This window comes from Lutra lutra, chromosome 1 (genome assembly GCF_902655055.1).
Source record: "Lutra lutra chromosome 1, mLutLut1.2, whole genome shotgun sequence".
Lineage (NCBI taxonomy): Eukaryota > Metazoa > Chordata > Mammalia > Carnivora > Mustelidae > Lutra > Lutra lutra.
This window is the reverse complement of record NC_062278.1, coordinates 197,286,740-197,310,570: the sequence shown is the minus strand read 5'-3', so window position 1 is coordinate 197,310,570 and position 23,831 is coordinate 197,286,740. Positions and strand designations below refer to the sequence as shown.

At 37.3% G+C, this 23,831-nt stretch overlaps 1 protein-coding gene and 1 pseudogene across 32 annotated transcripts in view; both read left to right on the top strand.

Moving 5' to 3' along the window:
* Nucleotides 1-23,831, top strand: part of SLMAP (sarcolemma associated protein) — a 145,586-nt gene that overhangs the window by 63,047 nt on the left and 58,708 nt on the right. For all 32 annotated transcript variants that reach the window (XM_047691343.1, XM_047691354.1, XM_047691268.1 and 29 more), the window contains exons 3-5: nucleotides 15,765-15,837; nucleotides 19,433-19,469; nucleotides 21,174-21,236. In XM_047691343.1, the coding sequence (XP_047547299.1) occupies nucleotides 15,765-15,837; nucleotides 19,433-19,469; nucleotides 21,174-21,236 (173 nt within the window). The remainder of the gene's footprint in view (nucleotides 1-15,764; nucleotides 15,838-19,432; nucleotides 19,470-21,173; nucleotides 21,237-23,831) is intronic.
* LOC125078510 (rab GDP dissociation inhibitor beta-like) lies at nucleotides 2,686-3,944 on the top strand (annotated as a pseudogene).

Sequence of the window (23,831 nt, the reverse complement as noted above, 5' to 3'; positions counted from 1 at the left end):
TATTTTTACCAGGTTTTTTGTTTTTTGTTTTTTTAAAGATTTTTTATTTATTTATTTGACAGAGATCACAAGTAGGCAGAGAGGCAGGCAGAGAGGGAAGGGGGAAGCAGGCTCCCTGCTGAGCAGAGAGCCCGATGTGGGGCTCCATCCCAGGACCCTGAGATCATGACCTGAGCTGAAGTCAGAGGCTTTAACCCACTGAGCCACCCAGGCGCCCCTATTTTTACCAGGTTTTGATAGCCTTCTCAGGGAGTTAGATTTTGGTATTTGAATTCAGGTAGTGTCATATTCTTAGTGATTTCCATTTACAGTTGTAAAATAGAAAGTTTGTATTTTGATACAAAAAGTACTGAGTACTCCGTACAAAGAGAGCTCACCTTATGTATGACCGTACTAAGAGCAGCCATGTTGGACACTGTTGCATTTGTTGCATCACACCATCTCTGGTACCAAGTCATTCAGCAAACACTTACTGAGTCCCAGCTATGAATAACCCACAGAGAAGACAGAGAATTTGATTACACATTTTCTCCAAGGAATGTCTTCTTGGCTTGCATTTCCCAAAGAGAATTAATAGTTGTTAATTAATAAAAGAATGAGGTTGTCAAATGCACTTAGAAAATGCTTAGTTAACCAAAAGTAAACAGGACCTCTCACAGTCCTTAATATGCTAACATATATGCACATCTCCAGGGAGGTGACTGTTCTAGAACACAGCTCTTTCCAAACTCCTGCCCACTCTTTCCCATCAACTGTGAGAGACACTCTTTAGAACATGCTGTAGGAAGCTAAGAGGACTAAATCCTGAAATTCAGGGTTATTATTAGAGCACTATTATTTTAGAAACGTTAGATTCTTGTAGGCTTCTTTGAACATTTAACTATCTTTTATGCCAACTTTAAGGAAATTAATTAAAGAAAAATTTCTTCATCACTTAAAATGTTGTTTCTTTTGGTATTTATTATCTTCAAAAAGTTGATGTATGCCTGGGCTCTTGGGATACAGCTCTATCACTAGCTGAGGACTACCTGTTTAAGCGTATACCAGGGAAAAAGACTTTGTCCTTTGCTAAACAGTACTGTGATAAGCTTTATATCACTTAGAAAATCCTCCTGAAATTATATAGTACTATAGGTTAACCTCTGGTTCAAAGAAGAAATCAAAAGGGAAATTTTAAACTATATGGAAAGGACTTTTATACCAAAATACTGTAAATACTTTACTCAAATAAAATTTACAATCTTAAATTCCTTCTGTACTAAAGAAAAAGGACGATGAAGAAACTTGGCATTTAGGAGATATTAGAAAAAGAACAAGAAAAAGAAAAGCAGAAATTAATGAAATAAGCAAAAAACTATAGAAGGGATGACCAAACCAAATGCTGGTTCTTTGAAAATCATCCAACCAACCAGCAAACACTAAACAGGTAATCACAACCCTTAAATCCCTTATTACGTTAAAAAAATACTAGCAAAAATACACAAGATAAGGAATGAGAAAGGAGACATAAATACAGATACAGGATATGCTAAAAGAATTTTGAGAAACTAGTACATGCCAATCCATGACAAAGAAAAAAGCTACAATAAATTGTTGTCTTAGCAAAGTTATCCCAAGATGTAGAAAACTTGAGTAAATTGTTTTCCTTAAAAGAGACTAAGAAGTTATTAAAGATTGACCAGAAACAGAGGCATTCATAGCTGAATATAATCATATTTTTAAAAGCAGATAAATCCAGTTATTTAAATAATTCAAACATGTATAAAGATGGAAAGCTGTCAAAATCTACTTTAGAGAAGCCAGCAGCATATCATTAATGTCAAATTCTGATAAAGATACAGTTCAAAAACAGAAAACTAGCACTATTTTCATTTGTGACAATAGATGAACAATTCTGATTAAAGTATTAGTAAATTAACTTCAGAAATAATGCTAGAATAAACAAAGTAGGTTTTATTCTAGGAATGCAAAAATGATTCAATATTGGGGATATATACTAACGTCATCCACAACCTAAACATGTTACATGAAAAACATGTTACTTTATAACCAGTAAGTATTGAAAAAGCATTTGATTTCTCTCTTCTCATCTGGCATGGCAGCCAGCCTCCCTCCTCTCCAGCTCCCTTGTACTTCTAGCCCTGGCTTCCCTTTTCCATCAGGCCAGCCTGAGCACTTCCCCTGTTCTTGAGGTTGGCCCTATAGCTTCTGGCTCCTGCGCTTTCTCCTTTCCTGGGTCTTAAGGCCTCACCCTCCCCCCGCTATGAAGAGGAGTACAAGGTACTCCAGCTGGGCACCAGCCTGACTGGATATATCCTGTCAGGTATAATGTCAATACATGGAAAGAAGGTTCTTCCCATGGATAGAAATTTATACTGTGGAGGAGAAATTCATCTCTAATACCTCTGAAAGATTTATACAAAAGATTTAAAATACCAGGAATACCACTACCGTCAATGGGGAGAAGAGACTGGAATGTTGACTTAATTCCCAAGTTCCTTATGGTCCGTGGTCAGCTGGTTAAGATGCTGCTTTATACAGAGGTCAGTTGCTCTCTGGTTTTCAAAGTGACTGAAGGGAGCTTTGTCTCTAAGGGAGGAAATATCTATAAGGTTACTTCCATTGAAACAGAAGCCCTGGCATCTAGCTTAGTGGAACTGAAAAATATCGCTTCAGAAAATTCCTAGTGTGTGTTGCCAGCTTTGATGAAATTTAGAAGGCATTGATCCTAAGAAGACTTGCAGTTCGCGAGGTGTACAAGAAATTTAACTTGGGATAAGATCATAGATTTTACTGGCCATGCCCTGGCATTTTATAGAACCGATGACTATTTGGGGTGGGTGGTTGGGGGGGCTCAGTTGGTTAAGCATCTGCCTTTGGCATAGATCATGATCCTGGGCTCCTGGGATTCAGCCTCTTGTTGGGCATCCTGCTCAGCAGGGAGTCTGCTTCTCTTCCTTCTGACCCTCTACCCTGCTCATGCTCTTGCTTGCTCTTTTTCAAAACGAATAAATAAAAAATCTTAAAAAAAAAATAAAAAGAATGGATGACTATTTAGATGAACCATGTTGTGAAACCATTAAGAGGATTAAACTTTACAAGTCTCTGGCAAGATACAGCAAAAGCCTATACCTTTATCCTCTCCATGGTCTTGGAGAACTTAGCCTGGAATCTGCAGGGCTAAGTGCTATTTATGGTGGTACCTACATGCTCAATAAACAAACTGAAGAATCATTGTGCAGAATGGAAGAGTGATTGGTGTGAAATCATACCAAGAGTGATTGGTCTGAAATTACAGGAGAAGTTCCTTGCTGTAGGCAGCTCATTTGTGATCCCAGCTGTGTCAAAGACCCGGTAGAAAAAGTGAGCCAGATGATTAGAGTTATCTGAATCCTCAGCCACCCCATCAAGAACACCAGTGGTGCCAACTCCTGCCAGATCATCATTCCCCAGAACTAACAGTTGGAAGTCAGATATCTATGTCTGTATGATCTCCTCCGTATACAATGTGGCAGGACAAGGGAAGTATATCACCATAGTTAGTACAACTGTGAAGACCAGTGAACCAGAGAAAGAAATCAGACCAGTTTTGCAGCTTTTGGAGCTGATTGAAGAGAAATTTCTTAGCATTCGTGACCTTGTGCCAGAAGGCTTGGGAACAGAAAGCCAGATCTTTATTTCCTGCACATACAATGTCACAACTCACTTTGGAACAACTTTTGATGACGTTAAAGTCATCTGTAAGAGGATGATCAAATCTGAGTTTGACTTTGAGGAAATGAACATAAGAAAAATGACATCTATGGGGAAGACTAACAATAGTACAATTTATTATCTAATTGGGACAAACTTAACTTTTGGCAAATGATGTATACTGTATAAAATCAATATTATTGATCCTAGGATCTTGGAAGGCAGCTATGCTCACCACTATACCACCAACTCGATCGTAGGGTCTTGGGATCAAGTCCCACATTGGGCTACCTGCTCAGTGGGGAGTTTGCTCCATCTCCCTCTGCCCCTCCCCCAGTTTGTGGTCTTTCTCACTTACTTTCTCTCTCAAATAAATAAGTGGTATTTTAATAAAAGGGGGGCACCTGGGTGGCTCAGTCAGTTAAGCATCTTCCTTCAGTTCAGGTCATGATACCAGGGTCCTGGGATCAAGTCCCACATTGGGCTCCCTGTTCAGCAGGGAGTCCCTCTGCCCCTCCCCTGGCTTGTGTTCTCTCTTGCTTACTCGCTCTCAAATAAATAAATAATATTTTTGAAATCAATATTATAAGACCTGCTTTTGTAATCAAAGCTGAGATTGCCAAGCACTGTACCACTAAATATTCCTTCCCTTTTTAATATTATGTATTAATTTGTTTTCATGGAGTGGCTATTCAGAGTTGGCAGGTTACCATATTCTGTTCAGTTTAACCAGTATTGGCTTTTTTTTTCCCCCCAGTGAAGGATCAGTTGTAAAAAAAAAACATTGTGACGCTGATACAGAGCACTTGATACAGTATTTGTATCTTTTAGTCAATGTAGCCTTTGCAGTTGTGTGCCTCTGCTGCTCAAGAGCTGGATCAGTACAGTTTTTCGTGCCTTCTGTCCTCTTGACATTAAAGAAATTAGGAATCGAATATTCCACAATTTGGGGCAGAATCCCTCAATTTTCCCTGCACCTTTACATTTTGTGTCCTGTCAAGTATTATGAGTACCCATATAATACAGCCACAAGTTGGGGTTACATGGGCCTGAAATTCTAACCCAATTCCAGGCTGTGAGACTCATTTTGGAGGAAACCTGTGTACAGTGTTTTAGCCTCATAAAATTGATGAGAGCAAAGGGAAAGAAATCTGTCATAAACCAGGTAAATGTAGAAGCTTCTTTTGTATTCTAGATGTGGATTCTTCAATGGACCAAGCTATATTGCAGTATTGATTTGACAGAGCCTCCACTTTAATGATGTCTGCCTCAAAATGGCTCCAGAATATTTCTGTACTGCAAAATAAAGCCGTACTCTGGAAACAAACAAACGAATGAAAGAAAGAAAGAGAAAGGAAAGAAGAAAAAAAAGAGAGAGGAAAAGGCATTTGATGAAGTTTAGGAGTTTCCTAATAAAAATTCTAAATAAGTAGAATGAATAGAAAAAACTAAATAAAATAAGAATTCTAATTAGAATAAAAAGGGGCACCTGGGTGGCTCACTTTGGTGTCTGACTCTTGATTTTTGACTCAGGTCATGACCTCAGGATCCTGAGATCAAGAGCTGTGTCGGGCTCCACGCTGGGCACGGACCCTTAAGATTCTCTTGGGATGCCTGGGTGGCTCAGTCGGTTAAGTGTCTGCCTTCAGCTCAGGTCGTGGTTCTAGGGTCCTGGGACTGAGTTCCACTTCAGGCTCCTTGCTCAGCAGGGAGCTGCTTTTCCCTCTGCCTGCTGTTTCCCCTGATTGTGTCCCCTCTCTCTCTGACAAATAAATACAATCTTAAAAAAAAAAAAAAAAAAAGATTGTCTCTCTCTCCCATCCCCCCCACACCTGCACTCTCTCTCTAAAAATATAAATAAATAAGTAAGTAAAAATAAAAATAGAATAAAAGCACAAATACTATACAGGTATAAAAGTGTATGAACTAAATTTACATGTATCAGTAAGGACAAATCTCAAGACATTATCTCAAGTAAATTACAAATGGATGTGCGTGGTCCAATACTATTTACATAAAGCATGAATTAATGCAAAACAGTACTACATAGTGCTTTTGAATACATTTATAGTAAGAATATAAAATTAGACACTAGAAATGACAAAAATAGTTTGAGGATGTATAAGAGGATTTTTTTTTTTGCATCACTGTGTATGGAACAAAAAACAAAGGAAGCATAATTTTAAAATTGCCCATTGTGTAGCTATTAAAAAGAATAAAATAGATTTATATCAATTGCAGGGATTTCTATAAGATATAATGTTGAGGAAAGAATTACTATTAATAATTTCATTATTTTAAAAAGTCTCAGCAATCCCTATGAATATATACATACATGTATATGTTTGTATTTGATTATATGACCTTGGGGGAAAAGCATGGAAGGGTGCAAACTAGGTCATTATTGTGAATCATCCTGGAGTGTGGTAGAGGAGAAGAATAAAGAAGAGACAGCCAAATTAAAAAGGGTGGGGGTTAGTAAGACAGTTGTTAAAAACCTTCCACTATCTGTGTCATTTATATATTTGTATGAAATTATGTATAAAAGGAAATTTCAAAAAATATATAATATATAAAAATGGCTTTTTGTATGTGTGTATAAAATCGTGATTTTGGGGGCACCTGGGTGGCTCAGTGGGTTAAAGCCTCTGCTTTCAGCTCAGGTCATGATCCCAGAGTCCTGGGATCGAGCCCTGCTTCAGGCTCTCTGCTTGGCGGGGAGCCTGCTTCCTCCTCTCTCTCTGCCTGCTTCTCTGCCTACTTGTGATCTCTGTCTGTCAAATAAATAAATAAAATCTTTAAAAAAAAAATCGTGATTTTGTTAAAAAGGTGATAGACACATGATGTCATTGAGCATATCCATTCACATTAGTGACTCTTCTACTCTAACCTCTCCAAAACAAGCTGATTTTGATGTTTGGCTTTTCACATGGTGTGACCCCAGTGAGAAAACTCACTGTACAAATAACCTGCCCTATAGATGTAAAATATCTGGTAAACAAACAGGATGATCTTCTAACAGATTTTTCTTTTTAAGGAAATGAGGAAGACAGAAAGCCAACCTATCAGATCCTTCTGGAATGGGGGCTTTAGGAACCTAATGCTATCTACTCCTCTGTTCCCCAATCCACAAACTGCTCAGACAGGGCATGAGTTTCCTGGGTCACATAATATTACAGTAATCCTCTGCTGCAAAGCTTGGGACCAATTAGTTCTATAAACTTGACATATAACTCCAGTCAGTTCATCACTGAAGTCCACTTCACCAGTATCTGTTCCTAGGTAAGCCGCTGTGAACAAGGGGCCTATTACAAGCAGTCAGTGCTATCTTCCTCAGTAACTGCCCTTAGTTACTTTTGTTTCCCACAATAGATCTTGTGTTTTCTGGTCTTCAAGCCCTTGCACATGCTTTTTCCTTTGGCTAGAAACTTTTCTAGGCTGGAAAAGGTGCCTTTCCATGTCCCCGTTGCACACGGCACTCCCCCTTACGTGTTTGCCTCCCTCACTAACTATCAGCTATGCAAGAGCAGCCAGAGTGCGTGTCTTCATTGTAGAATCTCCACACTCAAAAACTGGCACGCACTGGTTGAATAAATTTCAAAATGTCATGAATCTTCCTCCACGATGTTACGAAAGTTCTTTCTACCACCTTATCTCAACTAAGATTTTGACAACCTTCCTCCTAATCCAGAAGCTTCAGATGACGATTGGAAACTGGTAACCTTCTTATTTTCCACCGCTGTTTTTATTTTACCGTGACTAAGTTACCTCTCCTTAACCTATCTAAACTTTAATTTGCTCATCTAATAGAATGGAACTCATGATACTACTACCTATTTCAAGGTTTATGGTATGATGTTCAGTGTTTACATTGCAGCATGATGTTCTGTGTGAACATGGATAGAGTGTATATGGAATTCCCATCTCAAGGCCAGGTCATTTGCCAGTCATTGTATCATCTTTTCTTGCCTGTAAGTTCGCCCCTCTTTCACAGTAGCTTCAGCCCCAAGCTCCTTTACCTGTCTGTCCTTTGGAACTTATCATTGGCCATTTCAAAGGTACTCTCACTAACTGCTAGACCACCCCCTTGACTTTAGGCTTTGCTGTCCTTGCTCATTCCCAGCTTTTGGTAACTTTCACCAGAAGCTTTACTTTCTTCCACTTTCTAGCTGCTAGGGAAAATCACAAAGCTGATTCAGCACAGGCTGTGCCTAATTTGCTGGGGTGACTAAGAGAATCTTTCTGATAGCATGGCAGTCTACTTTTGTTCTTTTAAAAAGTGGGTTCTTGACCCAGAAATTACCTGCACCGCAATTATCTGCAGAACTTTTGAAACTTCAGATGTCTGGATCCCACTCTTCAGTCCTAAAAAGGGGATTTGCAAGTTGTGGGAACTGAGTATAACTATTTTTTTAAAAAAGTCTTGGTTGTTCTTTTGGAAGTTGGGCTTAAAAACCCTATTCAGTCTGGGGCGCCTGGGTGGCTCAGTGGGTTAAGCTGCTGCCTTCGGCTCAGGTCATGATCCCAGGTCCTGGGTTCGAGCCCCACATCGGGCTTTCTGCTCAGCAGGGAGCCTGCTTCCTCCTCTCTCTCTTCCTGCCTCTCTGCTTACTTGTGATTTCTCTCTGTCAAATAAATAAATAAAATCTTAAAAAAAAAAAAAACAACCCTATTCAGTTAAGTTCCTGGCAGCACCTGTTTTATATGCTATCCCCTGTCCTCAAGCCCCTTAAAATGACTCTGTACAAAGCTTAATCTCCCCTTCAAACTAGAGCATTCTCCTGACTTAGCAGTTTCTTTTTATTACTCCATCGTCTTCCCATACACTAGCTCAGAATAGTGGTATTGTTTCTGAATCGTGTCTCTTTACCTCTAGTCATTCAGATCATTTCTTTCCTTCACTGCTCCTGCTTCTTCCTCCTGTTGTCAGCCTAGAGCATCACACCGGCCCTCTGCTTGTGGCCACTATACACTCCCAACCCACTGCCTCCAGAATATTCTTGTTACAGCTGGGTCACTCTCCTGCTTGAGAAGGCTGTACCATACTGCAGAACAAATTCTGAAATGCTTAATTGTACACTTGAGGCCCTCAGAAATGTGGGCTCAATTCAACTTTGATTTTGTTTCCCACTCCTTTCCTTTATAAATGTTAAGCTGCTAAACTAGATTAGAGGTAAGATGGCATATGGAAAAGGTTGTTTTGAATCCTAGCACTGCCACTTACCACACATATGATCCCAAGCAAGTTACTTTCGCTTCTTTGACCTTGTCTTATGTGTCTCATCTGTAAAATAAGACGTAAAAATAACTATTTACGTGGTGTGTCATAAGCAGTTAGTTACATGTATAGTGTAATTAGCATGGGCCTGGCACCTAGAGACCCTGAAATATATTCTTTATCTGCTTTCTCCAGTCTTCCTCCAGCTGCCCTCCTAAGATGTGCACTCTCTTACACTCTCCTCTTTCTCTTTCTTTGCTCATGCCATTCTCTCAGCCTATCTTTTGAATCATATTCTTTTTTTTTACCCTTTTTATAAATCTTTCCCCTGCCCTTGTCCATTCCAAATTCCCATAGTGTTTTGTACCTTTTGTAGCATTTGTGAAAAATTTCCTCTTTTGTTGTTATGTTAGATATTTCTTGTTCTCTCTACAAAATAAGCCAAAACCTCCTCAAGGACAAGGATCTAGTCATAATCATCTTGTTTTCTTCATCTTTACCAGCATATTGCTTTGTAGCCAGCAAGTTCTCAGTGAGTACCTAGCAAACAGCTAAAACCAAAGAACCACTTGTGCATAAATTGAAAAATAAGCTAACAAGCACTATTGCTCCATTATATGCTAGAGAAATAAAGTAGCAAATGAATTCACATACCCGGAGAAAGGATTCCTCCCACCAAATAAATAGCTAGAAACAGGATTCCTGGAAGAAACAGCTAGGAAATAAGTCAGGAAATGTACAGGTTGAGCCTAGAAGATTTTGTCATATATAAAGCCATGAAGCTATCTAAGACTGCTAGGGTTCTGTCAGAAAACTCAAGAATTAACATGAAGTTCTAATTGATCGAAGATGGGACAGTTTGAGGATCAATAAAAATAATATCATGAAATATATCAACTTGTGTTCAAATTCATGAACTTAAGTGATACTAAAAGGAAAGCAAAATGAATCGATCAGCCTTAGAAGAGCCTAGAATCTAGAGAAACCATCTGAAAACATGTAAGTAAAGGGAAAGAATAAATCATTGATGCTACCTTTCCTGGAGGGAATTATTCCTGACATAAACAAGTAGTCGAGGAGGGAAAGCTTTTTATTACTGAACTCCAGCTCATAAATGAAGACAATGATAGACTATCAATTCAGAAACATTTTTTAAGAATTAAAATGTTGGTTGTCTATTCAGCTAACTTTTCCTGCTTCTTTTCGGAATTTAAAAAAAGATAAGGTCTTTGTGGAGCGCCTGGATGGCTCAGTCCATTAAGTGTTCCTCTCTTGATTTCCGCTCAGATCCAGATCTCAAGTGTCCTGAGTTCAAGCCCCACATGGGGCTCCATGCTCAGTGAGGAGCCTACTTAAAAAAAATCAGGGCAGTTGGGTAGATCAGTTGGTTAAGCCTCTGCATTTGGTTCAGGTCATGATCTCAAGGTCCTTGGATCGAGCCTGAGGCGGGCTTCCTGCTCAGGGAGAGTATGCTTGTCCCACTGCTTCTCCCTCAGCCTCTCGCCTTGCTCACGTTCTTGTTCTCACTCACTTATAAATAAATGAATTCTTTAAAATAAAATCTTTGAATCAAAAGCTTTATGAGACAAAACATTCAGGGATAAAAGTTTGGTAACTGTTTTATCTTAGATTGCGGTCAAAAGACAAGCTAATAATTCCCCAGTTTGGAAATGTTACCACCTCTCATTTAGGTCTTGGTTTTTTTGATATTTCTTGTGCATTTATGATCTCACTCATTGTACCTATTACTGCCAGTCATTTCAAGGGATCCTTCAGACTACTCAGATATAGAGTAGTGTTGACCTTCCCACTCAGTGCAAGAACAGAGCTAGAACTCGGACTACAACATATCCCAGAAGTTTCAGTCTCCCAATCCAGGGCCTTAAATAGCTTTTAAGCTAATCACAGTTAACATGGGTCTCTTAAGTAACGTCTATGTGAAGAGGCAATATAAAAAGCTGACTTCCAGGGCGCCTGGGTGGCTCAGAAGGTTAAGCCTCTGCCTTTGGCTCAAGTCATGATGTCAGGGTCCTGGGATGGAGCCCCGCATCAGGCTCCCTGCGTGCCTCTCTTCCTACTTGTGATCTTTGTCAAATAAATAAATAAAATCTTTTTAAGAAAAAAAGGAGTAAAACACTAAAAAAAAAAAAAAAAAAGCTGACTTCAGACCATAGAGTACATATATTAACTCAAAAGCAAAATAAATAACCTGTATAAGAGAATAGAGGGAAAAACCTACAAATGACAGCTTGAATAGTCTTCATTTTGATTTTTAATAAAGTCTCATAACTACAAGTAATTACAGATTTTTCTCCATAAATACCTTTTTTTTTGATTCAGACACACTTGTTTTTCATATTCAAACATTTCTGAAATTTGCATGTAGCTTACAGTGCATGTGTATAGGTTTCCTTGCTGTCAGAAAGTATATCATTCCTATGAAACCTTTTTTTCTCCCCCCTAAAGTAGTGCAGTGGCTCAAATCACGACCATGAGATTGAGACCTGAGCTGAAATCAAGAGTCTGATGCTTAATCGACTGAACCACCCAGGTGTCCCCTATGCAGCCTTTTAAAATTGGTATAAAGTGAAGAAACAATTACCATTAATTTACAAGGAAAATTTTTTTAGAGTTCCCAGACCCAAAAAGTCACCTCTCTTAGGCTTTTCTGATACCTAAGGACATACCTGGCTAACGGATACACAAAATAAATCAAGATAAAGCACAGATGCTCACAGACACAGTTCAGACCTGTGGTGGCTAGACGCTTTGATGCTGAGTGCAGTTTGTTGGGGAGGAACTTGGCGGAGCCACTCTTAATGTCTTTGTAACAGCTCGCTGCAAAACCCACACTGAATGCTATTTGTGCTTTTCACCTTTTTTTGTAATAAGCAAAAATCCTCTTTGGATTTCTTTTGGTTAGAAAAACAGGTACTGGGACGCCTGGGTGGCTCAGTTGGTTAAGCAGCTGCCTTCGGCTCAGGTCATGATCCCAGCGTCCTGGGATCGAGCCCACATCGGGCTCCTTGCTCATCAGGGAACCTGCTTCTCCCTCTGCCTCTGCCTGCCATTCTGTCTGCCTGTGCTTGCTCTCTCTCCCTCTCTCTCTCTCTGACAAATAAATAAATAAAATCTTAAAAAAAAAAAAAGAAAAAAACAGGTACTAATGTAGGTCTTTCATAAGAGTGAAGTAATGTAACATAAACTTTTAGAAAGCAAAGTGGGAGGCACCTGGATAACTCAGTTGGTTAAGGCTCTGAATCTTGATTTCAGCTTAGGTCATGATCTCAAGGTCTTGAGATTGAGCCCCATATCCATACTGGGTGTGGAGCCTGCTTAAGATTCTCTCTGTTTCCCTCCTTTTGCTCCTCCCACCCACATGCTGTCTCTCTTAAAAAAAAAAAAAAAAAAGTGAAGCTACCTGTATTTAATGTGGCACTGACCATACAGCCTTCTTACCCTACCTGAAAAACTTTTTGTGTTTTATAATCAGTTTTGTCTTTGAGTCTTTATGGTAAATAATGTTTCTGGGTAAATTTTGAGAGCAAAATTTGTTTACAAAGTGATTCATAGAATATTTGAGAGCAGTATTTTCCAAAGTATTTTTTCATAATATCATGTATATCATGCATATAATACTATTTCAGTTCCTATGTAAGTGTTCTGAAAACAGGGGAGAAGCTCAATGGTTAAATAAGTTTGGAAAATGCATCTTACTTTCAGAGTCTCATGGTAGATAAAAAGCTGATTAATCTCTGAGAAAGACTGGTTTAAAAAATCAAAACTCTTTCGGGGCACCTGGGTGGCTCAGTGGGTTAAAGCCTCTGCCTTCGGCTCAGGTCATGATCCCAGGGTCCTGGGATTGAGCCCCGCATCGGCTCTCTGCTCTGAAGGGAGCCTGCTTCCTCCCATCTCTCTCTTTGCCTGCCTCTCTGCCTACCTGTGATCTCTGTCTGTTAAATAAATAAATAAAATCTTAAAAAATCGAAACTCTTTCAATCACTTTTAACCAAGTATTTTCCAAACTCTTCTGACCCCCAAATCCTTTTTTGTCAGCACCTGCTAGCACTCCATTTTGGAAAATACTGCCGTGTAAAATTAGTTAATATAAGTATTAGGACAAAATATTTTTATCAGGTTGGTTTAAGTACTTGCCCATTGCAAATTTAAAAAGACAACTAATAATTCCGTGCCTCTATGTATCTCGTTGTCACAAGAACCTTTTCAAAGGCAGGGCTGGCTAGCTTAGTCAGACGTGGTCTTTAACTGCCTTCAGTAGTACAGCAACCCTGTGCTGCCCTGTCAGTATTAAGTATTAGCTCTTGATTCATTTCACAGATTTGTACATCAGTCCAGTTGCTGGACTTGGAGGTGATATATCTGAACAATGGAAATTCTGATGTAATATATCATAGCTTATCAGTTCCGGCAGTGCAGTTTTATTCCGTAACTCAGCTACACCTACTTTTTTAGACTTTATTACCAACTTAAAGATATTGGTCAAGTGTCAGTATTGCTGGATCTTCTTGTACTGTTCTCCTATATTTATTATAGCCTGTCTACAGTAAACCTCTGGGGGAGTCATAGAGATGGGGTAAATCTGTCCCTTCCCTGTGTTGTACCAGGGAAAGGTGGGAGTTAGGCAGTACTTATAAGTGTCCTCAAAATAAGAGACATCTTCATCCTGGGTAATGGAAACTGTAGAATATTAACTAGATATATTTTTTTGCACATTCAGTAATTATTCATTAAAGGCCTAGTTTGTACCAGATAACTCTGCCAAGTGTGTATTTAAAAAGTGAAAAGCAACCAATCCTGTCCCTCTCACAGAGTTGACTGTATCTGGTGAGAAAATGGTTGTGTAAATGATAAATATTCATAACACAGTATGCTTACTATTATAAGAAGTAGATAATAGGAAGCTCTGGGGACCCCTCAGTCAGATAATGAGTTTGGTGAAGTAAGTAGAAAGTCTGAGCCTAGAGGATAAGTAGCATTTGGTCATGCAGGCAAGAGGATAAAGGACATCAGTGACAGAACAACTCATAAAATGCACGGAGTTATAGAATTTGGAAGTGCAGGTAGCGTGGTCTTGCATACGATATTTATGGTAGCAGGCTAGAGGATGAGGCCTGAATGGAAGGAAGGAGCCCAGTGGTTGATGGCTATAATTGCTATGTTAGGCAAAGTTTAGAAGACTGACCCATAGGTGGTTCTTGATCCGTGTTAGCAGTTTTCAAATAATAAGTTAATGAAAATTGAGTAAACTGCACTAAATTTCTTAAATTTACTGTATATTTCCAGATGACAGAATAATCATATTACTTTATGTTTATAATATTTTTATGATTCATGGGCCTGATCACTTAATAAGTTATTCTTACATAAATGCATTAGCTCTATTCTTTTTTTAAAAAAGATTTTATTTATTTATTTATTTTTAAAGATTTATTTATTTATTTATTTGACAGACAGTGATCACAAGTAGGCAGAGAGGCAGGCAGAGAGAGAGAGGGAGAAGCAGGCTCCCCACTGAGCAGAGAGCCTGATGCAGGGCTCGATCCCAGGACCCTGGGATCATGACCTGAGCCGAAGGCAGAGGCTTTAACCCACTGAACCACCTAGGTGCCCCTAGATTTTATTTATTTTTAATTTGAGAGAAAAAAAGAGAGAGAGCACAAGAGTGGGGAGGGGCAGAGGGAGAGGAAGAAGCAGACTCCTCACTAAGCACAGAGCCCAGCATTGGTGATACCCAGGTTCTGAGATCATGACCTGAGCTGAAGTCAGATGCTTAACCGATTGAGCTACCCAGGTGCCCCAGCATTAGCTTTATTCTTAATCAGTTTTATTGAGATATAATTTCCTTGCAACACACCAGTTTTATAAAACTCACCTAGTTTTGACAAATGTATATGGTCACATAACTACCAGTCTTCTAATCATGAGATGGTATATTTTCATCACCCTGTATTAATTAGATTTTGGTAAACTAAATAAATTAACTCTTTGAACCCTAACCCTGGAAGATGTAATCTTGGAAGAACAGAGAAATAAAAAGCCATCAACCTTAAACTAGCAAGAAATTTTTTTCCCCGTAAAACCCAGTCACAAAGAGAAGCTCTGTATAAATGCTGCTTTTGGGGGGTTTTGTCTCTTGAAATCTTCAGAAGGAAAAGGAGGAAGTAAGAAGCAACAGTAAGAAGTTGTCTATAAAGTGGTGTAATGTTATATAAAAATGTTTCAGGGTGGAGGAAGAAAAAGTACCGAGAACATAAAACCACATTTTAAATACTGAACTGGAAATCTCAGACTTGAGTTCTAGCAAACAGCTTTGATGCTTAAAGAATTCCAGAAGCAGGTTCACTTTTCTGAGGTCTTGGTTTTCTCACTCATCAAATGGGGGACTTGAACAGCATATTCCAAGCTGTATTATACAGAACTAGGTTTTGTGAAGCGTGTTATAGGTTGAGGACAGGAGAATTAGGAATTAAGGCTAAATGCTAAATTGGGGAATAGTTTGAGTTAAGTTTTGATGCCAGCAGATAGGGGAGAAAGTGCATTTCCTCTCAATTTTATTTCTATATATTCCACTGACCTTTTATTGACTGTTACAGCACTGGAGGTTAGGACACTTTTGAAAAACAATTCTGTCTGTAATTTTGCCTTGCAACTGTGATTCAGTATGAAGAAGAATGACTTTCTCCAGGGAAATGAATATTGTCATTAAACCACCAGATTTTTTTCCTCCAAGTTACTACATTTAGGAACAAAGTATATGTTTGGAAATGAGAGGTATGAAGGTTTGTATTTTTAAACAATTATTTAATCCATCTTATTTGTTTGTTTTAACCAGTTACCCATGGGTGTATTGTTTCCACAATAAAACTTTTTCTACCAGATGGTATGGAAGCCCGACTCCGCTCAGAGTGAGTATAATTTAGTGCCATGAAGTTTTTGTATTAATTACTTGGTTAACAATATTCTAGGTGATGGTATACTGTTAACACTTCAGGATTATTCTTATAATGGTAGAAAATTAATGCAATACTTTTAGAATATAATATACTTTAATTTTCACATTAGCTACAATTCTAATTAATAATAATGTATAATGAGGCACAGGTTATTTTGTTTCCAAATTTAGCTTTACAGTTTATATTTTGATTGATAATTAGGTGTGTTTTTCAAATATTTAGGGTATGCAAATTATTGGTGAGTAATAACTACTCAGTGATGAGTGATAACTGTATTTTGATCTGCATTTAATATAGGACTTCTTAAACTGTGATTCCCTCTGAAGTTAATGCCAGTGTCATGATCTTTAGGACCTTGAGGATGTGATATCGTTAATAACCTATTTTGGTGGGAGTTTTGGAGGGATTTTCCAAGGCTGTATTTTTTTTTCCCCCTGAAGAAGTGGAAAGATCACTAGAGGAGGAGAAACTTGAAAAGGAAGAATTACTCATAAAATGTAAATGTTAAAATCTAATATAAGTACATTTTAATCTTGTGCTTTTCACAGATTATCATTATGTAGTATTAGTAATTAAACTTAAGCATTTTTATTTGGGGGGGCAATAAGCTTGTTTCTATACCCAACATAATATTTTTATCCTTCAAAGCAAAGACAAAGACCTGAGGGTGGGAGGTTAAGATAAGCAATAATAAGTTTAAGGCAAAGTAGAATAGTGAGTAGAAAAGAAAGAAAAAAAAAAGCAGAGAGAGACCCTCCTATTGGTATGATTGTCTGTGCCTTCATAGGATTATTATATATTTTGCTTCAGTTAGATGCTACCAATTTTTTTTTAGCTTTAAGCATATCTGAAACAAAGTAAAAATTTTTAAACATCTAAATGTAAAACAATCTGTTTCCTATTCTGTATTATAGTTAATTATAAAAAATACAGTTAACTTTGGGAACTCTAATGTGACTCAGGACTCAAGGGTTAAGTTTTTAAAAATAAGAGTAACTATTAATCAACTAGTGATATGTGGTTTCTTAAGAACGTTGTTGTTTGTGTGTGATGAGACTTTCCCTTCATGAAGTTAAAAGATTTGAGCAGTTATATAAAGGGTTATCTGTGATCTCGGGTTCCATCTAGGAGGACATGTGAATTTTTCAGTCTGTTAGTGAATTGTGTCCCTCTCCTTCTTGTTTCCCCAGTGCTTTTCATCTTTGCGCCATTTCCTTCTCATTATTTGGTTTTTCTTATGTGGTTAAATATTAGTGTCATTTAAAATTTTGCTGCCAATTTCATAGTGCATAGACTGGCTGACTTTCTGGAGAAGATGAATTTTGGACAGGCAGTTCTTTAGCGCTGGTACATCAGGATGGTCTTTAGAGGTGGATAGTCTCATTCAAAGCCCAACTCCACTGACTCTATGTCTTGATCACGCCTCCCTTTTCTCATTTGAAAAATGAAGATAACAGTAGTATCTACTGAGCAGGAATTTTATGAGGAAAATTACGCAAGGTTATGCACTTAAAGACTTTTGTATAGTAGCTGGCATACATCAAGGACACAATGATCATTGACTGTTTCTGTTACTGTCATCTTTTTTAGCAATCAAGATACATTTGGGTATGCCAGAATGCTTAGAATTTAAGGTACATTTAAGCATCTAATGCTTTTAAGATATCACTAGCTAGTTCTCAAAAAAGCTAATTCTTTTCTTCTTTGATTTTATTATATTGCAACAAGGCTTTGTTTTTTAAGTTATCTGTATACCCAACGTGGGCTCAAACACATGGCTCTGAGATCAAGAGTCACATGCTGTACTGACTAAGCCAGCAAGTACCCCTACACAGATAATTTTTAAATGATAACAAACATGGGCACCTGGGTGGCTCAGTTGGTTAGGCAACTGCCTTCGGCTCAGGCCATGATCCTGGAGTCCTGAGGTCGAGACCATATTGGGCTCCCTGCTTGGCGGGGAGTCTGCTTCTCCCTCTGACCTCTTCCCTTCATGCTCACCTCTCTCTCTCTCTCAAATAAATAAAATCTTTAAAAAAATGATAACAGAGAAAAATTGCCTATAATCCCACCATCTTAACACTAAATAATGGTTTTCCTTTCTGTATTCCCTTGTTGCATAGGACTTTTTCTATAATTCAAACAAAATACACCTATATCCAGGATAGTTTCTGTAAGATACATGTTTAGCTGGATTTTTAGCCTTTTGTTAACCAAATTTTCACAAGAACAGAAAATTTTGTACTTGGGTCACTAAGAAACTGGATTTAAAAAAAAAAAAAACCATGAATACTGTTTGCTTCTATTTAGATTTTAAGTTCATTGCCTGAATGTGCATTGGCTATAGAGGAAAAATATATATACCCCAAATGGTTGTCTCTAGGTGCTGGCATTAGGTAATTTTGACTTATTTCCTCATGCTTTCATTTCCCATAATCAGTATATATTGCTTGTATAGTCAAGAAAAAGAAGGTTATGTTTAAACTGTCTATCCTGTGTTTATAGGGTAGAGAGAAAAACTAAAGTTGGCATAATTTTTTAAACCTTCATTAGGCGCCAGCTTTGCTAGGGCCTCGTGATAGGTTCTGGGATCCAGAGGTAAATTGGTCATGGTGCCTGGCTTCCTTATCTGCTCTTTTCTCATGGGAGTGGTAGTAGGATCAAGTGTTATTATGTCTTAGGCACTGTTGAAAGCTCTTTATAGTAACACATTTAATGCTTACAGTTACTGGATGGGGTTATTTTTATGATTATCCCCATTTTATGGATGAGGAACCTGAGACCTATATAGTGCTTAGGTAAACTTGCCCAAGATTACACACCTAGTAAGTAGAACCAGAATGTGGGCCCAGTCAGTATGGCATCTGAGCCTGCATGCTGAACTGCTACACTGTAATACTGCCTGTCTGTCGTTAGTACTTTATAAGGCCCAAAAGGCAATTAGTACCAATTATACTGTCTGTTTACTGCTTAGTTTTATAGGAATATACCGAGTTAGTTTCATACTACATCTAAGCTTTCAGTTGTTTGCGTGTGAGGTAGAGAACAGTAATACTGTTTGGTTGGCTTAAGTTGTCTCCACTAGAAACAAGTTTCCAAAGCGTAGCTTTCTTTCTAGTAGAACTTTGTTTTTTAAGACTTTGTTTATAGGAATATTTAATTTTAAAAGGACATAATTTACACATTCCAGAATTAAAAATAGATAATTTAAGGTGTGCTTCTTTTCGGTATAGAAGTTCTATAGTCATGGAATTCACCAGAGCCCTCATTAAATAGTGGATCCTCAAAGGGCATTTAGTACATTTTGAATTTTGAATTTTGGATTTGTGATTAGAAATATGTCATGTGTAAAAGGTAGATTTGTGTATTTATTACCTTTTTTCCCAAGAATTCTATGGATTTATGAAGGATTAGAGAATAATTCACATTGTTTTAGTTATATGACACCGAGTGTATCAACTTTAGGGTTTAAGATATTCTGGTACTGTCATACTGTTTCCTCTGTTGTCAGGAAATTAGATAAAAAATTCTAAATTTTACTTTTCAGTGTCATCCATGCTCCATTACCAAGTCCTGTTGACAAAGTAAGTTACTAATGATTATTTTCTCTAAACTAACTCAGCTATATTGCTTTGGAAAATGTTTTTATTTGTTTTTAATATGCTTTACCTAGGAATTTTTTTTTCTTCTGTAACAAATGATATATAGTGTATGCAGGTATTTGGTTATTGCAGTCTTCTGATCTGGAAAATTTAGGATGGATGTTTCCTAGGAAAAAAACCTTTGTTATCTCAACTAAATGGCCAGTAGTATAGACTAGGAGCTCTAGCCAGAGATACAAAGTGTTAGTTACTACTTTTTATTCTGGAATACAATTCTCTCTAGAGATATCTATTTAAGTTTTCTGCCCCAATATTTCACCCAACATATACTTACACATAGAAAAATGGAAATAAGGATTTATAGAAATTGCTCTTTTATTGTCCTTGAAAATTAGTTTTAACTTCATTTGGTCAGAAAATTTGCGATAATTACTTGTTAGTGTTTTTCCTTTTGTTCAGAAATAATTGTGTAATAAACTGTAGATATCATTGCTAAATACAAAAAAAAAAAAAAATCTGTATCTCCTGGCATGAATGTGGGTGTTTTTTCTTAGTGTACTAAAACTGTTGTAAAATAGTTCACATTTTTTTCTTCCATTTGGATAAAGACTGAAAGCCTGCATGAAACTGAAGTTCTCAGTGAGATTCCTTTTTTAGAAGTAAAAGTGGTTGATCATCAACCTTAGTTATACCAAGAATTATTTCAGAAGTAAATAATGGCATTGCCAGTTTAGGACTAACTTTTAAAAATAATGCCACTTCTCTAGATTCTAGTTAGCATATTAATAAAAATATTCTTTCTGAACCTAATCAGAAATAGTGCTATTTAACATCATTAATAAGTTGATACAAAAGGCTTGGTAATATTGAGGATATGGGTAAATGTTACAGCAACCTAATAGTATCTTCTTTTTGTGGGGGGTGAATAATGCCATGGTTCTATGTTCCACACTTGGGAAGAACCCCTTATTGAAGGTATTTCTTCTAATACTCTTGAGTTCTAAGTATTTTTTCTGTGATTTGTAATTTAAATACCATTATTTTCCATCTTTTTCTTCTTAAACCTACCTGTAGTTTAAAGAATGAAAAAGACAAAACTATTCCCTTCTTCCCTCCCTTTCTTGCTCTCTCTCTCCCTTCTCCTTCCTTCCTTCCTTGCTTCCAAAACAAATCTATTTTCATTGTCCTGGTCATGAAAAGTATTATATTTCATGTCCTGTCTCTCCCTGCACCTCCACATACAATTCCCATTTTGAAGATGGCTACTTCTAAAAGAATTGTGACTTCTTGGTGTATTGAAAAACTATTGTTAACATCTAACAATGAATTGTAAAGGGGATAAGTTATAAATCTATTGATTTAGGAGGTATTATTTCTGAATTAAGAAAGAGCAATATTGCTGTTGTACTGTGTTTGTGATTTGGTTTATCAAGGAATGTTTTCATGAGTAGTACTTGTTCCACCACCCTGCTTATAAATTTCAGACTAGTCAGCAAAAAATAATACCATTTACAAATTCTAGGCATGAGACAGATATATTTTGAAAACAAAAGGAACTTATTAAGCTGAAAAATATTTTTTATTTTGCATATTTTGGTAAATGGACATTTCAGGGACTTGGTTTGGCTTTAATGTCTTTTATAAATGTTTTGTGTGACTATTGGTACTTATGTTATTTTTTTCAAGGTTGCTGCTAACACTCCAAGTATGTACTCTCAGGAACTATTCCAGCTTTCTCAGTATCTACAGGTAAAAGCAAATCTTGAAAATTCTTAGTTTTTAAAAGTAGAATTAAACAACTTAGATTTGATTTTGCTAGTTCACAAATACAGGCTAAAGAAATATTGACTGGGGGCGCCTGGGTGGCTCAGTGGGTTGGGCCGCTGCCTTCGGCTCAGGTCATGATCCCAGGTCCTGGGTTCGAGCCCCACATCGGGCTTTCTGCTCAGCAGGGAGCCTGCTTCCTCCTCTCTCTCTGCCTGCCTCTCTGCCTACTTGTGATTTCTCTCTGTCAAAAAAATAAATAAAATCTTTAAAAAAAAAAAAAAAAAAAGAAATATTGACTGGATACAAATATAAAAGAAATATCTCTCAAAGTTAAAAAAAGGATTAAAACTAGGTCTTATGAAGAGAGGATAAAAAGAATCAGGATTATTGGGGTGCCTGGGTGGCTCAGTCAGTTAAGCATCTGCCTTTGGCTAAGGTCACAATCCTAGGGTCCAGGGATTGAGTCCCGCATTGGGCTCCTTGCTCAGCGGTGAGCCTGCTTCTCCCTCTGCCTGCTGCTACCCATGCTTGTGCGCTAAATAAAATCTGGGGGAAAAAAAAAAAGAATCAGGATTATTAAGTCTAAAAAAGATAGGGTTCCGTACAAGAGAAATATTTCTTTCATTCAGTATGGGAAAGTTTCAAAATAGTTCATAGATGACTTTTAAGTAAAATTAAACCTGGAGAGATCTTGGTTGCTCAGTATAATATTAATAGCAAATGATCATATATGTGTAATAATATATAATATATAATGTAATAGAATATATAACCAATATAATACAATATAAATATATAATAATAAATAGTACATTTATTATAAATGATAGTTTATAATATAAATAATATAATATACACATTAATATAATACATTATAATATAATATATAATATATAATTATAATATATTAAATTAAATTATTATAATATATATAATATAATGTAATATATCTTAACTATATGCCAGACTCTAGCAGTTTACCTCTATTCATTTACTCTTCAGAATAATCCTGTAAGGTACATATTTTATTCCCATTTTTATAGATGGAGTAACTGAGAGCCTGGAAAGTTAAGTAATTTACACAGTATTATGCACCTACTCTGTGGTAGAGCTGGGATTTGAACCCAGACAGTCAGACCTCAGAGTGTCCACCCTTGAACACTATGCTATGCTGCTGGATCTGTAGAAGGATATTTTGATGGGGCAGATACATGGAATGGGCTCCCGAAGTTAATAATGGATTTAAAGAGCCGTAGAAATTTCCATAAAGGAAATACGTGGCTTTTTTCCCCCCCCCCTTGATTTTGGGACATTTGGGCTGGATTATTGTTCTTATTATTCTGGTGAGGGAGTATGGTGGAAGAAAAACCCTAGATCAGAAATTAAGAGATTAAACTTTTTATCCTGGCTCTGCTACTGAGTTCTCTGACTTTGGGTGAATCATTCTACATGTGTAGGTCTCCACTTGCTGTTTAAAACTGATAAGATCAAACCAGTATCCTGGTTCCTACATTCCTTTATAAGAACCAATCACTAAGAGCAGTTCTCCCTCCATTAAGAATTTACAAGTCCAGGGGCGCCTGGGTGGCTCAGTGGGTTGAGCCGCTGCCTTTGGCTCGGTCATGATCTCGGAGTCCTGGGATCGAGCCCCACATCGGGCTCTCTGCTCAGCAGGGAGCCTGCTTCCTCCTCTCTCTCTGCCTGCCTCTCTGCCTGCTTGTGATCTCTCTGTCAAATAAATAAATAAAATCTTAAAAAAAAAAAAGAATTTACAAGTCTGAAAATTGTCAGAGTATTAATCAGATCTTACCTTCCACTGGGCATTATGTAATGGTGCATAGAAAAGCTGTTTTACACATTTGCCGTTTAGTAGAATGTCTGAAAGCATAGACTCTAGCCAGAATTCCCTGGACTTGGTCTGTGGCTTTAACTTCAGAAGTTTTGGGAAGGTTGTTTAACCCTTTCGTGAGCCTTGTTTTCTTCATCTATGATGTGGGTATAATAGCATGTACTTCACAGAACTGTGAAGAAAAAATGAATCTATATAGATAAGCTCCATTTTCACATGGGAAATATGAGGCTCATATAGGTAAAATGGATTTCCTGAGGCTGCACACTATATAGTAACTAGTCATCATGGACTGTGAGTCTAATTCCCTCACTCACTGCAGTACTTTTTCCAATTTTGTCTGTTCTTTGAATATTCATAATGGGCATAATCTTTCACTGTCCTTTTCTGGTTTTTGAGAGAAGATTATACTGTTTTATCTTTTCTGTATACATCTTTTTGAATTGCTAAAGTTCTAATTAAATTGTAAAACTTCTGAGTAGAAACTAGAATAGATAAATCTTATACCTTAGCACTAACAGTATTAGATTTTTGTAAGTATTCCTGAAAGTATTAGATTTTTGTTAGGATGTGGTTGATGGAATAATGAAACGCTAAATGGAATTGAGTTTAAAAAGGTGAAATTACACCATCTAGTGGAAGTAGTGATTGTTTGGTGGGTTTGTTTTTAAGTAAAACTTCTTGCAGCATTTAATGTAATTTCCTGGATATTAGGAATGTTTAAAGAG